At 48.8% G+C, this 20,790-nt stretch overlaps 3 protein-coding genes across 3 annotated transcripts; 1 reads left to right on the plus strand and 2 right to left on the minus strand.

Annotated features, from left to right (window-relative positions):
• Positions 1-4,865: 4,865 nt before the first annotated feature.
• LOC112903097 (flavin-containing monooxygenase FMO GS-OX-like 8) lies at positions 4,866-6,562 on the plus strand. Its single transcript, XM_025972311.1, has 2 exons — positions 4,866-5,683; positions 5,763-6,562. The coding sequence occupies exons 1-2, from the start codon at positions 4,910-4,912 to the stop codon at positions 6,408-6,410; spliced, it is 1,422 nt and encodes a 473-aa protein (XP_025828096.1). The 5' UTR covers positions 4,866-4,909; the 3' UTR covers positions 6,411-6,562.
• Positions 6,563-7,347: 785 nt separating this feature from the next.
• Positions 7,348-9,419, minus strand: LOC112903763 (probable indole-3-acetic acid-amido synthetase GH3.8). The gene is made up of 2 exons (XM_025972972.1): positions 8,995-9,419; positions 7,348-8,743 (listed from the first exon to the last, which is right to left on the minus strand). The coding sequence occupies exons 1-2, from the start codon at positions 9,384-9,386 to the stop codon at positions 7,348-7,350; spliced, it is 1,788 nt and encodes a 595-aa protein (XP_025828757.1). The 5' UTR covers positions 9,387-9,419.
• Positions 9,420-15,217: 5,798 nt separating this feature from the next.
• Positions 15,218-16,601, minus strand: LOC112903336 (probable 2-oxoglutarate-dependent dioxygenase AOP1). Its single transcript, XM_025972580.1, has 3 exons — positions 16,122-16,601; positions 15,713-16,037; positions 15,218-15,633 (listed from the first exon to the last, which is right to left on the minus strand). The coding sequence occupies exons 1-3, from the start codon at positions 16,511-16,513 to the stop codon at positions 15,379-15,381; spliced, it is 972 nt and encodes a 323-aa protein (XP_025828365.1). The 5' UTR covers positions 16,514-16,601; the 3' UTR covers positions 15,218-15,378.
• Positions 16,602-20,790: the final 4,189 nt, after the last annotated feature.

Below are 20,790 nucleotides of genomic sequence, written 5' to 3' on the forward strand. Positions count from 1 at the left end.
AAGATAGCCGTTCCCCTCGGCACCTACCTTTTATGCAAAAGCTGTTTTCCTCTCGAGCTCCGCGGCGACCGAGGAGAAGTCGAACGGTTGCCTGCACCAGGCCCCCTCCTCTCACACCCAGTGACTGGTGGGCCCGGGCCCGCCAGTCAAAGGCGTGGCCGCTGGAGGAAAGGGGGGAAAGGCGGAATCCGAACCGCCCGAGCCGCGGGACGGGCTCGAATAAGACAAGAATCTGAACCGCCTGGCGCGCACGGCGCGGGCGGAGGACGGGCCCCTCGAGGATCCCGCTATGAGGGAAAGGACATCCATGCCCTTCCCCGGCGGGAACAAGCTATCCACCCGGCGCAATGCTGGGATCAGGCCCCACCTGCGGGTTCATCCCTCACCTGAGGTGGGCCCGAGGGCCTCTGTCGGTACATACGAACAGGGGTACCTCCTGCTAGAGTGTCCAGGCCCTTAGCGTCTCACCATCCGTAATCCCCCCCCCCCCCCGTCTTCTGGGTGATGTGGCATACGGCCCGGGCCTGACAGCTGGGATCATGGTCTCCGAACCTTCCCCGTGCTCTTATAGGTCCGGGGCCTCCACGTGCCCATGAAGGCAGGGTGGCTCTCGGGTAGCCCCCGCGGACCCGGACCCCCCAGGGAGGTCCGGGGACGCCACGTGTGGAGGCCAGACCATCACAGGCCTGACCGCTCCAACCGGTCTCGGGGGCCCGGACCCCCCTCCCCCCGGGAAGGGGTCCGGTGTCGCCACGTGCCGCCCCCGCGGTGGGAGCGGGGCTGGCCCTGCCACGTGCCCGTGGCAGGAGGCCCTTCACGGGTCTCCAGCCCACCTACCAGCATTTAATGCGGTAGCTGGGCCGGGCGCGCCCAAGTCAAAAAGTATGGCCTGCCACTGACACACGAGGCATGTAGGCTGACACCACGGTGAGCCCGTCTGTTTTCAAGGCGGCGCGTCGTATCACCGTATACTGTGCGCAAGTGGCGTACAGTCCCGTCACGGTGTCGCGCGCGGGCGTGATGATGGCCTGTAACAGGAGAGCCGAGGCGTGCGCTGCCACAGTGCACGCAGAGGCAACGGCGCAGCGGGTCAGCGTTGCTCCTTCGCCTGACAGGTTCCCACCCAACAGTGGTAGCACGGCTTCACTGTTGGGTAACACTGACAGCGGTCACTGTGCAGGCAAGGCTACACACGGCCATATCCTGGCTGCAGATACGCACATCAACTTCTCGATAGAGAGGACTACGGAGAGGAGCTGGAGATGAAGATCTCCATATCTCTCATAGAACAGGCTCCTGTTGGCCGGGCCCACCTGTCGGGGTCCCGCACAGTGTAAGCACTCCCCTTGGACTATAAAAGGGAGAGTGCACTCGTTAGAAGACAAGGTCAGGTTCACACGAACACTAGCTAAGGGGCATCCAAGCTCACACAATCAATACAACATCAAAGTGGACGTAGGGTGTTACGCTCTGCCGGCCCGAAACACTCTAAATCCTTGTGTCTTTCCTGCGTTCATCCATAACCGATCAAGCACTCCTGAGTCTCCTAGGATTAGGCGGGTGCTTTCCGCCACCCGGCTGGAGATTTCCTCCGACAGCCTCCACATGCGCCTAGCCACTTCCCTCTCCTATCTCCACCTCCGCAACTCCTCTGCGGAGGAAAGATGGCCCGACGACGCCCGCACAACCACCTCGGTGCCGCCAACATGTCCCTACGCAAGGCATCCCCGTCGCGCCACCATGGCGTCGCTGGAACGCCTCGCACAGGCCACCTCGACCACAACACCATGACCGCCGTCGAAAGGAGCTGCCGAGTAGAGGAGCCTCTTTGGGTGCGGCTGTCGCGGCCATGCACACCCTCAGGCCCCTCCCGATCGATGACCTCGCTACCCCGAGCCACCTCCACCACGGACGCCTCCACCGTGGTCGCCTCCACTTCCACGCACGCGCGCCTCTGGGCCTCACAACCTCGTAGCCCATGCCCGCTCACGGCGTCTCCCACTGGTCACTGTCCTCGTCCACGTGAGGGCCCTCCTAATCGGCGAGCGCGCGCCAGGACGGATTAGAGGGCTAGATCTCGGACAACATCCGATTTTCCTTTTCTGGTAAGTTCCTTTCCCCACCACTTTCTATTTTTAGAAAGTTATATCTTATGTACATATATAACTTCTTCCAGATAATAAATAGATGATATTTTTTAGCATAACTATCAGATGATAATTTTTCAGCACATCTTTTATGATATGCATAACTTTTACCCACAATTTTTTCCAATCAACTTTTTATGGGATAATTTTTCCACAACATGTACAATTTTTACGCATAACTTTTTTCAGCCTACTTACTTCTGGATAACTTTAAATAACTTCCATGTGAATGTTATTAGAAAAATGTTACACACAACTTTGATACATAAGTTCGCCATACAAACTGTAAAAAAAAATACAACTTATCGAGATAATTTTTAGCATACTTTGTATGAAATATTTGTCAAAAGAACATCTCGGAAACACACCATAAAGAAGGTAAACATCTCATTCAGGATATTTTGCTCTAATGTAGAACAAGTTGTTGAAACAAAATTAGAGAAAAAGTAGAAACAAAATTCGAAACACAAAAATTGGAAAAGCAAAAGTTAGGGAAAAAAGTAAATGTTATTAGCCCGTATTCTGGAGGGGGAAATCGAGAAAGAGAAATGGAATCTGGGAAGGGGGAGGTTGGGGCGCGGAGCACTGCTTCGTGGGGCGTGGGCACGTGCCCGTCGCGCTCTGGTTACTCCTCTAGCGGTCAAACCCTGATTTAGCTTCACGGTCCCGCGCCTAGGAGCAGCCTACTGCCGCGCCCGTTGGCACATCCGGCCGCGGGGACACCAGATCCGCGCGCACTGGCGGCGCTGGATCCAGCCTCCCATGCCGACGCCGCCACGAGCTGCTCACTCCATCGGTCGAGGCGGCCGCGCACGCCTGGACGCGTGAGAGAAGAGGGCCGCCCCGCCGCTGCCATCCTTGTAAGCTGCACGGACTTCCGGTGGCCGGCTCAAGTGGCGGCGCGGCGAAGGGGATGGGGGAAGGAAGGGGCGGCAGCGGCGGCAGCATTCCACCCTCCCGTGTCGCACACGCGGGAGCGACGTGGGGCCTAACTCGAAGGCCTACCCTAACATGCGAGAGATGAGTTAAGGTGATACATTTATAGCGTTCCACGGACGGACTCATCCAGCATTTGTAGAGTTAAGGTGATCCATCATCCGGCATGAGTCAGGCATGAGTCAGTCGTCCGGACTAAAGAGCAGTCGCCATCACCGAACCAAAGAGGGGGTTAGTTCCGTGGAGGTTCTCCACTGCAGGGGATTGGAGGAATGGTTTTGGAAGACATGACGCTGGGTCGGGCGATGGATCGCCAGCAGGCATTGCTGATGGCCACGTACGGAAGCGATGAACGCAAGTGAATCTCTTTTCATTTCCTTCGCATTTCTTGATTTCAGCTTCTTCTTTAGCTTAATAATGACCAAATGGAAAGTATAAAAGATCTGATTGCCTTTCATATCTAAGCATTTAATGAAGATGGTAGATGTGGGCCAATATGACAATGACACTTTACCTTACATGCTATTGCACCTTGGGCCAAGTAAAGGGTTGTTTGCATCACCCCTAACTAAACTTTAGTCCCTATCACATCAGATGTTTAGACACTAATTAGGAATACTAAATAAGACTAATTATAAAACTAATTTCACAGATGGAGGCTAGTTCATGAGGCGAATCCATTACGCCTAATGAATCTATGATTTAATAATATTGTGCTACGGTAAATATGTGCTAATGATGGATTAATTAGACTTAATAGATTCATCTCATGAATTAGCCTCCATTTATGTAATTGGTTTTATAATTAGTCTATATTTAATACTTCTAATTGATGTCCAAACATCAGGACTAAAGTTTAGTCATCCGGATCCAAACCCTAAATCTATTTTTTTCGAAATACCTATGAGCACCTCCAAGAGATTGAGCCGGCAGATCCTCGAGATTGACGAATTCACCACAAGCACTTCACTGCATCGCCTACCACTGAAAGAATAACGCCAGTTAAATCCTAGAATAAATTTAGAAAAATACGAGCACCTATGCCGAGTCGAACCCGGATGGATAGATTCCACCACAAGAAACTTACCAGCCGAGCTACCCTCACTTCGCCAAGTAAATCTATTTAATCACTAAAAAAGAAATAGACCGCTTACGTACTGATAATTGAGCGGTTTTCATTTCAGTTGAGTCAGATTGAACTTCTTTGAGAGACCTATTAAGGCTTCAGTTTTATCTGTTTTACGCAAATTATAGCAATATAATGAGAAGCTATTTCAAAGATCGAGTAAAAAAAATGAACTAGAAGCAGAACTGAATCCAATCTTATTTTGCGATGAAACCATACATTTCGAAGAAGCCCTCTCAAAAACCCCTTTCTTAGCCAGTGGCCACGCCAAAGAGGGGCACAAGGGGGCCATAACGCCTTGTGCTAGCAGCACTTTATTTGTACAATCCATTCCAGTATTGCATCAAGGAAAAATCCTCTGCATAACGCGTACTGTTCAGAAAATGGAGGAGGGACAACTAACATTATATCGTATTCATCGGCCATTGCAGATGCAAAAGCTAGCATCTCTGCATCATGCCAACATTATACATATCGATATACCTAAATGATCGTCTGACAGCATCTTGCTTTGCAACGGCATTAAGTTTGACAAGGACCTCTTACCTCTGTAGAGTTTGGTAAGAAGTCAATCATACAAACATCGGTCTGCAGGACCCGTTGCATGACTCCATTGGTATCCAAGGCTCCGGATCGTATCAGATAACATCAGAAGAGCCGTGTGTGCAGCAGGTCCATCATATCGACCGGCGGTGCGACGATGGTCTCGTCCAAGAAGGTGTGCGTGGTCGGCGCCGGCATCTCGGGCTTGGCATGTGCGCGGGAGCTGCGCCGGGAGGGCCACGACGTTACGGTCATGGAGCAGAGCAGCAGCGTCGGAGGGCAGTGGCTGTACGACCCGAGGACCGACAGCGGCGATCCCCTCGGGGTGGCCGGAGTGCACAGCAGCATCTACTCCTCCGTCCGTCTGCTCAGCCCGAGGGAGGTCACCGGCATCTCCGACTTCCCATTCTACCCCAAGAATGGCGGAGACGACGCCCGGCGCTACCCATGGCACGGCGAATTCTTCAGGTACATCCGGGACTTTTCCGATGCGTTCCGGCTCACGAATGCGGTGAGGTTGAACACCAGGGTTGTGCATGTGGGCATGGCGCTGCCTGCCGGCGGTGGTGTCAGCAACTCCTTGCGGTGGGTGGTCAGGTGCGCACGGGCAGGTGAGGTGGTCACAGAGGAGGAGGTGTTCGACGCCGTCGTGGTCGCCGCCGGACAATACACCAAGCCAAGGCTGCCGACCATCAACGGTATGGGCAATTGGAGGAGGAGGCAACTGCATTCCCACTCGTACCGCGTCCCGGACTCCTTCCACCAAGAGGTGGTGGTCGTCGTCGGCTGCCATGAGAGCGGCAAGGACATCGCCCTAGAGCTTCGCGAGGTGGCTAGGGAGGTGCACATTAGCGTCAAGTCCATTGAAGATGTCTCCCCCGGAATGTCCAAGGAGGTCTCTAGGCACAACAACCTCCACCTGCACCCCGAGGTAACTACAGATTGAACTGAGGTGAAACTGAATGTGGAACTGAGGTGCTTGCTGGTCTGATTCGACTTGTGTCACGCAGATTGACTGCTTGTGCGAGGACGGGCGGGTGGTGTTCGCCGACGGCTCGTGTGTCATCGCCGACGCCATCATCTACTGCACCGGGTACAGCTACTGGTTCCCGTTCCTAGACACGGCGGGCGTGGTCACCATTGACGACAACAGTGTGTGTCCGCTATTCGAGCACACTTTCCCACCGGCGCTGGCACCGACACTCTCCTTCGTGGGCGTAGCCAAGAGGGTGATCGTGCCGCGTTTCTACGAGATGCAGGCGAGATGGGTGGCCCAGGTGCTCTCCGGCCGGAGGGTGCTGCCGTCCAAGGAGGAGATGATGCGATCCATCGAGGAGCACAACCGCCGCGCCACGGAGACCGCCGGCGTGCCCAACCGTCTCACGAAAAACGTCACCTTCGACTTGGATTACTGCGACGAATTCGGGGAGAAGCACTGTGGCTTCCCGCGGCTGGAGGAGTGGAAGAAAGAGCTCATCTGGTCGTCCTTCGCAAGATTGCGGGACTGCCCGGAGAGCTTCCGTGACGACTACGTCGACAGTGACGTCGTCCGAGAGGGCTTGCGCTCGGAAGGCTGGCTTGTCGAGACGCCAAGAGTTGAGGCTGATGGCCAGGAGGACGAGCCACACAGCCATAGGGCCCATCAAATGCCAATCTAGTTGAAAATTTCTGGCACTGTCCGCGTCTGTGTATGTGCAAAATGTCAGCCGATATTAACTGCGTTAAACTGGATAGTGTAGACCGTGATCACGGACGTCCATGAACACATATCTTGTGTATTTCTTTCGAAGCAAATAAACTACTTGAAACACCTCCTATCGTCGTATATGTTCTGTATGAAGGAATTGTTATGTTCTTTTGTTTACCTTCTATATTAGTATGTACAGGGGCAGACTATAGTGGAGGTGAAGCTGGGCTCCAGCCCCTCGCGCTCTGGTCCTTACCCGCAGCTCTGCAGAGGTTATGCAGAGGTTATGCAGTTATGTAGAGGTTTCATGAGAGGTGAGGAGATTGCAAGTGCATGAGAGCCGCGCTACTGTAGGTTCAGAATATTGTCAAAACAAGCATCTGTGCAGTAAAAGGAAGATGGGTACACGGTAGGAACCATTTTGTGTGCATGTGAGATCCTCTTACGGTGTTGGGTAGGTCATGATTATATATCAACCATACTGTAGAAGAACAACAAGGGGAGCTCATGAAACTTGCATTGGCGTGTTTTGGGCTTCTGGCCAGCCTAGAAAGCCACTGAGCACAGCATATACAGGCCGGGAGTGGGAGAAAGTGATGAGGAAGCCATGGACAGCTGCGTGGTTCTCTGCATCGTTGCCGGTAGACGGTAATCAGCACCACTTGAGTTGAAGCAACAACTTGACAAGGGAGCAATATAAACTGCATCCTACAGAACAAACTGTTGATCAAAAGAAGATTGAATAGAGGAAATTGCCTCACCTGGATCGGATGCATATATATTTGGTCCTTTATTCGCATAACTCAGGAAGGAGGGTGCATGAATACGCACCAGGCCAAATACATAGTGATGACATGATTATTATTAGCACACTTATTACAGTGACAGTAATCTTATTAACACACACATTATGCAGCCTCAGCAGCATTCTGTACGCTTGAAAGCGCTGTCCATGGTGCCCGGTGCGGCAAGGCGGGGCTGAAGTGGCTGGAGGCAACGCGCGAATCAAGAAGCTGGATGACGGCCGAGACCGTTACGCATCGGGGCACCTTGTACTGCCCCACGGACGCGCCATGGGAGACGGCCAAGTTGACGAGCTCTTGGAAGGTGCCCGGCCGGACGACTCGGATCTCCAGGGGCCTGATCGCTCCATCCACAACCCTAAGCACCCAGTAGACGTAGCTCAGGGACTCCTCCATCTCCAGGCAGCACCTGGCTAGCACGTCGCTGTCCACGCTCCGGGTGCCGCTGGCTCCCTCTTGCTGGTTGGTAGCCATCAGTTCCCAGTAGACGACGTAGTGCCCCGGGAGGGTCTTCGTGCACGCCCGGCTGGTGTAGTCCAGGACCGCCGCGCCGTGCGGGCGGAGCAGCGCGGCCGCGCGCTCCACCGCGCGCTGCAGCTCGGCCTCGTCGGTCTTGTCCACGTTGACGGACAGCAGCGCGGCGCTCCGGCGCACGAACCGGAATTGCGGCGCCGCGTTGTGGAATCCCGTGACGCGGAGAACGTCGCCGACGCGGTAGCGGCTGAGGCCGCCGTAGGTGGTGACCACCAGCTCGTACTCGCGCCCGGTCTCCACGTCGGCGAGCTCGACGAGCTCCGCTGCGGCGGCGGCGCCGTCCGTGGGGAGGAACTCGAAGTAGGCCAGGTTGGGCAGGATGGTGTAGGACACCTCGGACGGGTCGCACATGGGGTGGAGGTTGAGGCCCATGGGGCACTCCGAGGACACGTACTTGGTGGAGGCGATCGGCAGGTCGCCGCCGTAGTAGCTCAGGATCGTGACGTACTGCGCCATGGATCCAGTGACTATTGTGTCCAGGTACATGGTGTTGGGCCAGAGGCGCACGATGATGCCCGCCCAGTCGCCATTGGAGCACTCTGTGCGGATGAGCTGGGAAAGTTTGGGGTCTGGCTGGAGGATGCCAGCCACCGCCGCACGCACCGATGGGTCCGACACGCAGGGGCTGAGCTCGCCGTGCTCGATGTTTGCTGCGAGCTGCTCCCAGTGCTGCTGGAGGAACTGGATGGCACGGAGGAGGCCCGAGGCAAACACGGTGCCGACGCGCACCACCTGGTGGCGCTGGCACAGGCCGCAAACCATCTGCGCGTACATGCTCTGGAACACGTCCGCGCACAGGATGGCCGCCAGCGGGCTTGTGCATGTGTTGCTCGCGTGTTTCTTGAAGTAATCACTCTTGTAGTAGCTTGTCAGGACGGGCCGCGCTGGCAGGCCGCTTGGCGTCTTCGTCTCCGAACGGACGAAGAGGAAGTAGAGGCCAGTCCCCTTCTGGAGCCCAGGCACAAACCTTGTCCAACGCATGCGTTAGCAATATAATTAATGCATGATAAATTGATAATTCTATTTTACACTTTAGGTGTAGCACACCAAGCACACCTAGCAATAAAATTACTGACCAAAAATTGCTAAACCAAATATTTATATTACTGAACGTGATTCAGTAAAATACTATCAGCAATCATACACAATGGTTCAGTAATTTGTTAGATGTAGCTACACTTAAAGTGTACAATAGTACGACTATGGTGGGTAACTTACTTGTTCATGACTGGCATGAGGAGGCTATATAGAAGCTGGCGGCGGTCAAGCTCCTCCTCGACGGTGGGGATCAGCTTGGGCTCGCCACCCGACGTACCGGAGCTGAGGAGGAACTCGGAGATGGGGTGGCTGGGACCTGACAGGATGGGGGACCTGTCGCCGTTGGCAACGCGCATGACGTACGGCTTCAGGTCCTCGTATGTCACCATGGGCACCTTAGCGCGGAAGGTGGTGCGGTCGGTGGCGGCGGCGAGGCCGCATTTCTCAAGGTACTCGCTACCGCCGTTGCGGTCGAGGATCTCCACCAGCACGTGCTCCTGAACCGCGTCCACGTTTGTGGTCATCTCCTCAATGAACTCAAGCTTCTTCATGTCCTCTTTCTCTGTCACCATCGAGGCTCGGCTCCGGGTTGCCGCGCCATTGGTAGAGACGATATCTGCCGTCGTGGTCACCATGCCGTCAATCCAATCCAAACAGCAACTGAGATTAGCGTGTTTTAAGTTGGGGTGGTTTGGGGTGCCATCTAGTCTGGATAAGTATTTATAGCCGTCGCATAGTGTATGGACGGCTCAAAGGGACCTTGGTTAGTTAGCGCTTGGCTGGCTGATGAGAGAGAGAGCAGGTAGACAAAAATGATTGCTATACGTGAGCAGATTAGATGAGAGAGAGCGAGGGCCCCGCAAATTAAAGAAAAAGAGGGAGAGGGGGAGGGAAGCACAGAGAAATTAAATGCATGGTTAAAAAGAGGACGAAATGGTGGAATAACGCTCCTAGCCACCATAGTCTAAAGGTAATAAGCTACCATTAGATCAGTTCCAGTGTATAGTTTCAACTGTTATCAATACTAATTTGGTAACCGAGCCGGATAAGTATTATGGAGATAAAAATTTTCTTACATTCCATGAAACTTCCCCTCCTTTCTCCTTATAATAACCCTACCATGTTAGCAAATTTGCTGATATGCCATAAAGCTATTTCCAGTGCAGGATTTCATTGCATGATTTCATACAGTGTGTCATCTAAGTACAGTTGAGTTCGCGAATGAAAGAAAGTTCTCCAATGCAAAGTTTCATTTCATGATTTCATAGACTAGCCGTAGCATTTAATTGTGAGGCATATGATTGGATGCAATTGCATAAAATGAAACTCTGTAGCCCCCGGTGCAAGTTTCAACAATTTTCATAGTCTTGGAAACAGTGTATACATATTTTTATCCTAATGAAACTCCTTCACTCTCTTTCTTCATAATTATCTTGCCATGTCATAATAAATGCTGATGTGTCACTGTATTTAATGCGTATAAAATCTCTATAAAACTTGCACTGGGATTAGCCTAACATTTAATATCCATAAAACTTCTCATTAAACCCCACTCAGACTGGCCTTATTCGCATTGAATAAGTGATCTATGGCTAGTCTTAATGGGAGTTTCCTCAAGAGTTTCATGAGTATTAAATGTCTAGAGTTTCAGTGGGGTGTCGGCCGGCACACCATTTATACATCTTGCGATCAATCTGGATCGTTGTTTAAGAGATTAACGGTCAGCAGGAGTCGGGCCTTAGTAGAAAATGGCCCAGGATAGGGGTTTTGGCCCAGTTCATGAAATCGTCCACAACTTTTGTCATTGAAACAGAAATACATTTAAATTAAAAAACTTGTGAAGTAACATGCAAATCGAATTATATCATATACCCAAAATATTTTTATATGAAACAGACCTCTTATATGTCGTTGCGTAGGAGTTTTTAAAAAATTTTAGAATTGATTTACTATTTTCTATAGTTTAAAGGAATTTCTGAATGCTTATTGAAAGTAATTCAAAATTGAACTACGTGTATCTCGAATAAGATTCGAAAAATTGCATAAAACCATACTCTGCATCATATGTTCCGTTATAATATCATATTCTAGAGGTAGATCAATAATTCAATTGTTCCTTATGTATAATTTGTACTTCTATCTCCAAGCTACCATAGAATAATTATAATAATATCTCAATTTGGTCAGAAAATTCTACAAATTGAAATGACAACATAATTTTTGACCATTAGCTTGCCATAGTGATTCTAATAGTGTGGAACTATACATTGTTCATAAATGGATACTTCTCTCACATAGTTTCATATAACTCAAGTCAAACTTTGAGATTTGAATACCTTAAATTTTTTTTGAACTTGTATGCACCTTAAATTTGGTCACAACCAAATGTTTACCATAATACTAGAAAAATATGAAGTTACATCACTAATTGTTATGCATAAACATATTTTCTATTTACTATTTGGTTGGAAAAAAGAAGATATAAGTAAAATATCTAAGAAACAACAATTACATACAAACAAACACCATTAAATGAAAGATCATGATTTTAGAAAAATTTAGGAAAAAGAATCATCAAATTTGAAGTTCATATGAGGGAGAAATACCAATAATAAATTTTAATTCCAGATTAAAAGGAGAAAGATGAATCATGCATGTGTTCATCATGTAAATCTAGTTGGTCATATGTTTGTTATATGTTTGTGTCGCTTCAAATTTCATAAACACAGCTTTAGTCCAGTGGTCCACGACTCCTTGTTTAGACAAGGTGTTGCTGGTTTGAGTCCCCCGACCGCCTTCGCTCTCTTTTTTTTTTCACATTTTCATAGCATGCCACTCCACCAAACCTGGTGCCACATGGCGAGCAGTGACCGGACGTCCGGCTCATGCACGCTAATAATTAGCAATAAATGTTGTAGGCCATCACAAAAAATGTTGTAGGCCATCACAAAAAATTACTTAGTGTGATGGTAATGCTTGGGAGAGAGGCTCTTAAGGTCCCGTGTTCGATACTGCGTCTCACCATGCCTCAATTCATCCTGAGTGATGTATTTTTTTTAAGTTGGGATTGAGTTTGATTTCAATTTTTTTAATAAACAACATAGTTCTTTTTACCACAACTGTGGTGGAGTATGATTTTTAAATTCATAATATTAAGAAAATGCACCTAAAATTTGGGTATCGCATAAGATTATTAAACGAAGTGAGCTATTACATTTGTAGAGGCAGGTCGCCAGCTCGAGTTGTCCACCCACCCCCTGGCGCCAATTTTTTCTCTTATTTTTGATCAACTATTGTATGCCGCGGGAGAAATCGGGCTCAGCCTGCAAAAACACTGGAGCGGGCTATAAAATTGTAGGCACCAGAAAATGTTTATAAATACAAGTTTGGCTCTAGAGACTCGGGTTCAAACACCATATTGCACACTTTTTTGCTTATTTTTCAACTAAACATCTCCGGCCATCATGTGCACTATTTTTTGGCTTATTTTTCATGTTTTAAAGCCCCTTCCCCTCATGCTGGTCCATAATGACCTTCCCCTTCCCATAAAATAAAAATTCAAAAAATAAGAAAAAGTTGAATTTAAATATGAATAAAATGACAAGAAGAATATTCTGGTGCAAACAAAATATTATGTAGCAACTTAGATGCATATGTGAACTCGATATTTTACGCATAAGCGTAGGTTCATGTTAACTTATAACATATTTTTCTTTATAACCATAATGGTTTGAGCATGATATCAAATCCATTCTATGACGTTTTCAAAGGTTTATCACAGAAACTAGGCCCAAATTAGAGCTCGTATAAGCTATTTGCAAATTTGTGATAAAAATTCATAAATCAACATAGATCCTGTCTGTTTATGACAGTTTTCGTAAACATCATCGAAAATTCATCATAGATTAACAGATTTGTTGTAGTGTAAATAGGGGTAAAAAAGTCATTGTCACCACTAGTAATTTGTCTAAAAATTGCTAGAAATGCACTTGTTTCGTATGGAGGGAGTTGGTGACCATCCCATCGCACGTAGGAATCGGTGACTATACGTTTCATGCATGAGAACCGGTGTCTATACTTTTCTTTCTCTTCTCATTAATTTTTTTGCCACCTCACATTTTTGCTTATTATGTGGACACCCACTATGTTAGAGGGTTGGGACGTCTCTAGGTAGTGCAATCAGAGGGCGGAGCCAGGAATTCTACGTAGGGAGTAGCCAAGCATGTTAGCACGTTATTTTGGCCTAGGATTATTTAAACTGACTGCACTGCAACAAGGGGATTAAAGAACTTTTGCCACGTTAGGGGAGGGCCTTGGCCCTGCTGGCCACCCTGTGGCTCCGCCACTGGGTGCAATACTCAAGCTTTTGTGGCTCCTTGAAAGTCGAAGCGGCCATCATTTATTAGCTACCTATTGATGCTAGAATGTACAAGCCATCAAACTTGGTTGTAATGTGAAGCTTTGGACCACCATGATCCTTGGTCAGACGGCAGTTGATGTGCAGCTTTCAGGAACGGTTTCGATGAGTACACGACCACTATCTTTATTAGCCGCAACATCCAATTCTACCTACTGTGGACATTAGCATGGTGCCCGACTCGGGGCATACGGCGAAAAGTGGCTACAGTTTCCACCTCCAGCTTTGCGGACACCGGTCATGTGCCATCATGGTGCCTGCTGCTCAAAAGTGGTTGCAGCATCCAGTACTGTTTTCTTAGAGACCTGCCGTGTGGCCAGCATGCATGGGGCTCTTACTAGGCTAGCCGCGCCTACTAGATGGAGGTCATAGTTTGTTTTTATATTCTGAATATTCTGGCTTCCTACTCAAGCGGGATGCTGCTTTGTGCTTTTATTCTCAATATTTTGGCTTCCTACTAAAGCGGGATGCTTCTGGGTATGGCACAAGTCATACTCAAATCTCAAATGCAGTTCAAATGATATTGGGTAAAAAAAAAAGTGTACAGGTTCTTGTCGACAAAGCCTAGCAGCTTCGGGGATGGTGGCAGAAAGATGCTGTGGTCAACATATTGGTAAGATTGTTGGAAAATATGTTGCTTAATTTATTTTTCAGCTAATTTCCTCTGTGAATCCGAGAGAGTGGGATGTGGTCCGATCTGTAGAGCTTAAAGGGAGCAAGGAGAGCTTGTCGTGGTAGTCATATCTGTCATATCTGAAGCAGCAAGAATCGGTGAGGATTGTTTTCGGAAGAAGTCACCTTTACAATCGAACGATCATAAAATAAAGTACCTTCAACTACAAAATCAGATAACAAATAACGAGAACTATCCAGCTATTGAAACCGGACAAATTTAAATCCTTGAATGATTTCAATGGTGATTTTTATTTTGTGAAAGTTAAATATATTCAAATTGAAACTTAAAAATTCATAAGCACTATATTTTAAATCAGAAAATATGAAACAGGTGTCAGCATTTTTCTATAAATGTAACCTATCAGTTGATACTCCACTTGTAAGTTCTTCGGATCCAATTTTTCTAGTTCCTAGTTATGTCTATTATTTTTGAGTAAATAAGATTTAAATAGAATGCCAATAAATAAGTTACATTTTTAGAAGAAAATTTTGGTACAAGTTTTATATTTTTCTGATTTAAAATGAATGAGTTTTGATTATTTAGATCTAACTATAATTTTTTATTTTCTTAAAAGAATACAAACCACGTTTGAAAGCACCTAATAAGCTGATTTTGCCCGGTTTTGACAGTTGAATGTTCCGTATTATCTAATTTTATGGTTACAGATTAAAAATCGAACTTTGTATTATATGATTCACGGGTGGAAATTGGACTTTATCCTTTTTTTTCCTCAGTTCCACACTTCCGCTTGAACTTACCTACCAACTAATATGGACTAGATTTCTCACCAATTAGATTTTACTGGGAATTCAGTTTGTCTTACAGTATAAGATGGACTAGTTTCAAATGAAGATGCTAATATGATTGTTGCCTATTTGTTTTGTTTTATTTGGAGCACTAGGTCGCTAGACTACCGTTTTGTTAACATACTCGCGGTATTTGAAACGTTTTCGCGATGCAATATGTTAATCCAGAATGGTTTGTTATTGTGAACAAACTTATGCTGTATGTCATATATATTAATTACCGTGCTGGGTGTTTGATATTTTTTTAAAAAAAACATGTGCGCCGCAAGTGCGTCGCTGCTGCTAATACCGCATGCAGTTAAATAAAACATGTTTCATATATATCAAATACTAGATATATCTTTACATATTTCTAAAGTATGCAATGTTTTCATGAAAAATTTTATTTTGGTCCAGTATATATCGCTGACGGATGTACCTGAAGCGTATATGATGACTAATGAGAATCAAATAAAAATACTACAACAATACTATTTGTAACTGAAACTGAAACATAGAAAATCCATCGCAGCAAGGAAAAATCAGTCGTGATCCAGGATCTGACATATTTTTTTGCTAGTAATTAAAAAAATGTTTTTACACAACAAGCACCCGATCTTAAAGGCGTATTATTAAGAAGGCATATGCAAGCCGGTGGGCGAGTATTCAGTATTCCATTGATCCATCTATCTCTCCACACCGCAGAAAGCCTTGAGTGGATCGCTCAAGTTGCGCCCTTCCTCGGACAAACGGAACGCCCTGTACTCCTCGGGGCCGCAGGGATTGTACATCAAGGGGTGGTCGTCGTCGACGAGCTCGTCGATGGCGCGCAGCACGGCCTGGCCCTTGCACCGCCTGTTGAGCAGCGCCGAGAAGCGCACGCGGCCGCTCGGCGTCCGCACGCGGTGGACGCACCCCGGCACCCTCCCGTTGGTGACAACCTGCAACGTTAACGGCGTACGGCGCGGCGGCGTGAGACCGTGAGCGTTGATTAGCAGCCAGATCGAGAGCAGTGCGTACCCGGAACTGGTCGCCGGCCATGACGGTGAGCGTGCCGGGTTCGGGAGGGACGGCGACCCAGCGCCCGTCCCCGACCTGCACCTCGAGGCCTCCCACCTCGTGCTGCGCGAGCACCGTGGTCATGTGCTCGTCGCGGTGCGCGCGCAGGGAGATGCCGGTCTCCTTGTCCGGAGGCGTCCCGTAGAGCGTCATCCGGACGAGGTGGGACAGCGACCCGAGGTGCGAGGCAATGCTCTCGTCACGGGTCCCCAGGCCCTCGAGGATCAACCTCTCCACCGTCTGCTCCAGTTCCAGCATGTTCTTGGCGAACTCTACGACCGTGTCACTGGAACGAACAGGTGATGAACATGATCAGTAGCAGGTGAGGGAAGTAGCTAGGCCGGCGCATGCAACAACGAACTGTGCTCACCAGAATTCCTGGTTGCCCTGCGGCCAGAGGTCGTCGGAGAAGGCACGGATGCTGCCGGGATCGCCGGCGTCCTGGATGGGGACGCTCTCCAAGGCCTCGCTGGGGACCTGCCCCACGTAGCCTCTGTGCGGCCCGTTAATGAAGCAGCCGCTGCGCTTCTTGGCCTCGAACGGGAGGGCGAAGAGCTGGGGCAGGGCGCGGCCGAACAGAGCCTGCCGTAGCTCGGCGCCGAGCGCGTCATGCACGACCACGACGCAGCCGTGAGCCGTCATGGACGCGGTCACCGCTGCTCGGGCCCGCGCCCACCCCGGCGTGTCGGGCTCCAGACCGCGAAGGTCCACCTTGGGGATCTCCATGAGCAGCGCCGCCCCTGTGCCGTCGCCGGAGCCCATGCCCTCTTTTGTCGATCTTGCTGGGCGGTGTGCTGTGTTGGTTGTTGGGTAATGAAGTAGATGAAGGCAGCATGTGGATAAGCTTTGTTTTAAGAAGGATGTTCGTGGTGCAAGCATGTGACGACGCCGCTGGGTTTTATGTGACGACGCCCCGGGTGGTGATCCACCAGTTCAGTCGGTACTGCAACGCAAGGTAGCCCTTACTGATTAGGTAGGTAACATCATTGGACTGAGCTTTGAGCACTTATAATAGTTCCTCTTCCCTCTTTATATCTTCTTACGGGCTTAGGGTCTGTTCGTTTCCGGGGTCTAAAGCCCGAAACATCTAAAGTTTAGAGGCCCGGCACCGAACCGGCCTCTAATCGCGCGAGTGTCCTTCGTTTAGAGGCCGCGATTCTTTAGAGGGAGCGAGCACTCTAATTTATAGGACTATTTTTTAGAGCTCTCTAAAGAAAAACGAACACACACTTAGTTCGGTTTGAAAGAAGCGAAGGGAATTGGAGAGGGCTACAAGGATTAAATTCCCAGCAAGTCAAAATCTCTCTCGGTACCCCTCAATTCCGTCGCGAAGAGGATTAACCGAACAAGCCCTGCAGGGAATCCCTTTCACGGTTTCAGGATATTAGAGATGAAAGCTACGATAGATCCTCATTGACCTTCGGCAAAATTTCTTATGAGCCATTGATAAAAACTTAAATCCTCAATTTTCCACCGAGAAAACATGATTCCTGTATATGCTCAGGGGCAGGCCTAGGATTTGGAAGATGGGTATTGAAAATTTTGAATGGTGTAAAAATTTTTTTTTGACAGCCCAAAGCACACATTAATAGCACATAATTGAGTACCAAAATATAAATGGTTCATAACTTGAAATTGTTCAATATAGATAATAGATATACTAAATGATCAACGTATCAAAGTGGGAATATCTGAAATAAATAGAGGATAAAATTCTAAAATAGGATGCTTACAAATTACAAGATAACTTAACGATCCTTCATGTTCATAGTTCAAACCTACAAATTGTATTCAAGTTTCAGAAAAAAGTCTTCACTACACGTCTACATTGCTGCTAATTTCTGTACAAATCAATAAGTTATCACAAATTGCAATGACATATTTTCATAAAATACAAATAAATTCATCAATCCCTTACTTAGTTGCTCACCTAAAATTCAGTGGCTCGCTGGGCGGCCCTCGGCCTCGGGCCCTGGTGCCCTGCGCAGTACAGCGGCGGTGGCATGGTGCCCTGCGCCCTCCGGCCTGCGCGGCGTGGGTGCGTACCGGTGGCCAGCGCGGCGGAGCTGGGCCCCTCTGCGCACGGCGCGCAGGTGCGGCGGCCTGTGCGCGCATGGTCGCGTTGGCCCCGGGCCCCTGGTGCGACGAGCGCGGGCGGTTGGGCGCTGGCCACTGGGGGCGAGACGGCCGGGCGACGAGCAGCGGCAAGGCCAAGGCGGCGGGCCGTGGGGAGACGGACGGCAGGAAGAGGAAGAGGTGCCGTCAGGCTAGGGTAGATGGGGGAAATCGGCATGGAGTCTGGTGCCTGCCTAGGTAGGAGTGGGAGGGGGAGCTGATTTGAGGAATTTTAGACCGTGTGGGCGGATGGGCCCATGTGGGCCGGCGGTGGGGGTTGGGAGACCGGTAGGTTGCTGAGATTTTTTGGGCTAAAAAAGAAATTAGAGCTTTAGAAGGCTGCTGTGTTTTGTTATTTTCATTTTTAATCATATACATAGAATATACTATACAAATTTTTTTGATAAAAATAATAGGTATTCAACTATATGCTATTGATTTTAAAATATAATCTGTTCCATGCCACCGCCGTTGCTTCTGTTAGCCTCCACCGTTAGGTAACTTCGATTTGTCAACATTACCCCTGCCCAGCTATCCCTTCCCATAACCAAATCGCACAGCCATCGTCGTGCCAAGCCTCCCCAAATTGCAGAAACCCTAATCACCGACGCCAGCAAATCGGAGAGGAGGAATGGGCGGCTCGGCGAGGAAGGGAGTGCTGGCGCTGCTCCTCTGATCAGCTGTCCCCAAGCGTCGCGCCGGCTGTCAATCCTTGCGGGTGTGGGCGCTGCTTGGCGCGTACGGCCGCACGTTCACATCTCTCTCTCTCTCTCTCTCTCTCTCTCTCTCTCTGATTAGCTAGTGCAAGGAAGGTTAACTATTACGCTGTGCTGCTTCAGATTCCAATCTGTGTATGTAGGTACAAAATAAATTTAGATTCCAATCTGGTCTCTTAGAAATTTGTCAAACCTATGCAAAGATTAGTAGTATTTTTCAATAAAAAAATTAGTAGTATATAAGACCAGGCAATGAATGTGGGTGATCTAGCAGAAAAGCTTAGGCAGAAGGGGAAGGGAATTGGAACAAGGAATATTCGGAAGAATGGGAAAGCAAAGGGAATTGCTCAAGCAACATCAACCAAGGCTGATTGTCCTGCGATTAGGACTAGGAGCAAAAAAGGGCTCAAGATAGTCCTGGCATGGGGACTAGGAGCAAAAGGAAGCGAGAAGATAGAGTACTACCACTACTAGAAAAAGAGTTTATAGTACTGGATGGTAAGAGCCTTTAGTACCGGTTATGCAACCGGTACTATGAAGCCGAAACTAAAAGTCTCTATCTTCATCATCAGGTAAAACACCGTGTGCTAAAGGGAACTTTTAGTATCAGGTGAAGGTTCCACCCGGTACTAAATTATTTTGCACCAAAAAAATATATTAAATCCGGGAAGAGACCCGCACACGTGCATGTGTGTGTGGTGCAAGGATTCGAACTCGGAAACTCTTATCTCACCTACACAGCACTTGTGATGGGAAGAGAGATACTTTTCTTTTTAAAGTAACCCGTGGAGGACCCTTTAGTATCGGATGATAACACCAACCGTTACTAAAAGATCCACATTAGTACCGGACGGTGTTTCCAACCGGTACTAATATGGCTGGAGCCTTTAGTACTGATTGGTAACACCTACCGGTACTAATGTGGACTTTTTAGTACCTGATGTTACCATCCAGTACTAAAGGACCCATAGGCTTCGGTCCACCTCAAAAGTACCGGTATAAACTAGACCCGGTACTAATGCTCTTTTTCTAGTAGTGTACCACCAAGAAAAGGCTTAGCGATCTTCTATGAGTATTTTGGGGAGATTAGTTGGGGTGTTCTATGAAGGAAACTTGACCTTTTGTGAATATTTTAGGCGTTCTGCTGTCAGAACGTGATTAGGTTGGTTGCTGTTATTTTGGGGGAATTTTGGATGTACGTAAACAAAATTTGATGTTTATGTATTGAGAACCCTTATGTGTTTGGGAGTGCTAGGATGCTATGTAATGTGTGACGTTTAAAACTCTGGAATGGTATATGAAGTGCGTGTGGTAGCCCAATATAAAGCTTGTGGTCATATCTATTTGCAGATTACTTAAAGTCAATTGGTGGCATACAAGGGATCAGTGAATTACGCATCCAACTAAGGGTGGGGGCAAATGGGTCCTTTTGAGCTGTTTGTTAGCAAAGACTATCGGAATCAAGTCAATGTTGGCATGGAAGATATTAAAATTTATGGGCAATGGCATGTAAAGGATATGAGTTTTGTAGGTGGCAGATCAGGATAAAAGTTTTAGCCAATGGATGATAAGAAATTTACCCTAGCCCTTTCAATGTCCCCTACCACGGGGCCCACATGTCACTCAGCAAATCTATTTTTTCTCTCTTTCTATCACTACTGCACACACACCCACCACCGCCGGGTGAAAAACCTCATCAGAGTCGGCTCCGAGATCCGTTGGCTCAGGATCGACAGTGATGGGTTGAGCTATCACCGCCGGTTCTAGACCTGGCTGTGACACTCTTCTCAAAAAACAAAAAAAAAAGAAAAAACAGGATGCTGCCCCGCGCCGCGCCCCTTGCAGCCGCTGTGCGGCACCCGTCGCAGCTGCCCCGCGCCACGGCCCGCACCCGCCTCCTCCCCACGCCTTTGCGTCCCCGCGTGCACGCGTGCTGCTCCGAGCCGCACCGCCATGGCCCCTCGTGCTGCTCCACGTGCACGGTGCCTCTTCCTCCTAGCCGCCTTCCCTAATGCGGCGGTCCTGGCGCTCGCGCTCGACCTCCGCAGGCAGCTCATGCACAGAGGGAGGGGGCGAGTTGCTCCGTGTGCTGCGGAGGAAGAAGGAGGTAGGGGAGATGACCAGGAGGGGAGGAAGTAGCAGCGCGGAGAGGAGGGGAGGCTGCTGTGGGGAGAGAATGGGGAGGAGGCGAGGAGGCAGCGGCGGGGA

The sequence above is a fragment of the Panicum hallii genome, chromosome 8, assembly GCF_002211085.1.
Source record: "Panicum hallii strain FIL2 chromosome 8, PHallii_v3.1, whole genome shotgun sequence".
NCBI classification, from domain to species: Eukaryota; Viridiplantae; Streptophyta; class Magnoliopsida; order Poales; family Poaceae; genus Panicum; species Panicum hallii.

Bases quoted from the DNA above. Each gene is read 5' to 3' on its own strand.
- LOC112903097 (XM_025972311.1), top strand. From the start codon at position 4,910: ATGGTCTCGTCCAAGAAGGTGTGCGTGGTCGGCGCCGGCATCTCGGGC. The intron at 5,684-5,762 runs GTAACTACAGAT...TGTGTCACGCAG, and splicing joins ACCTCCACCTGCACCCCGAG to ATTGACTGCTTGTGCGAGGA.
- LOC112903763 (XM_025972972.1), bottom strand. From the start codon at position 9,386: ATGGTGACAGAGAAAGAGGACATGAAGAAGCTTGAGTTCATTGAGGAG. The intron at 8,744-8,994 runs GTAAGTTACCCA...GCGTTGGACAAG, and splicing joins CTCATGCCAGTCATGAACAA to GTTTGTGCCTGGGCTCCAGA.
- LOC112903336 (XM_025972580.1), bottom strand. From the start codon at position 16,513: ATGGGCTCCGGCGACGGCACAGGGGCGGCGCTGCTCATGGAGATCCCC. The intron at 16,038-16,121 runs GTGAGCACAGTT...TGTTCGTTCCAG, and splicing joins CAGGGCAACCAGGAATTCTG to TGACACGGTCGTAGAGTTCG. The intron at 15,634-15,712 runs GTACGCACTGCT...TTAACGTTGCAG, and splicing joins TGGCCGGCGACCAGTTCCGG to GTTGTCACCAACGGGAGGGT.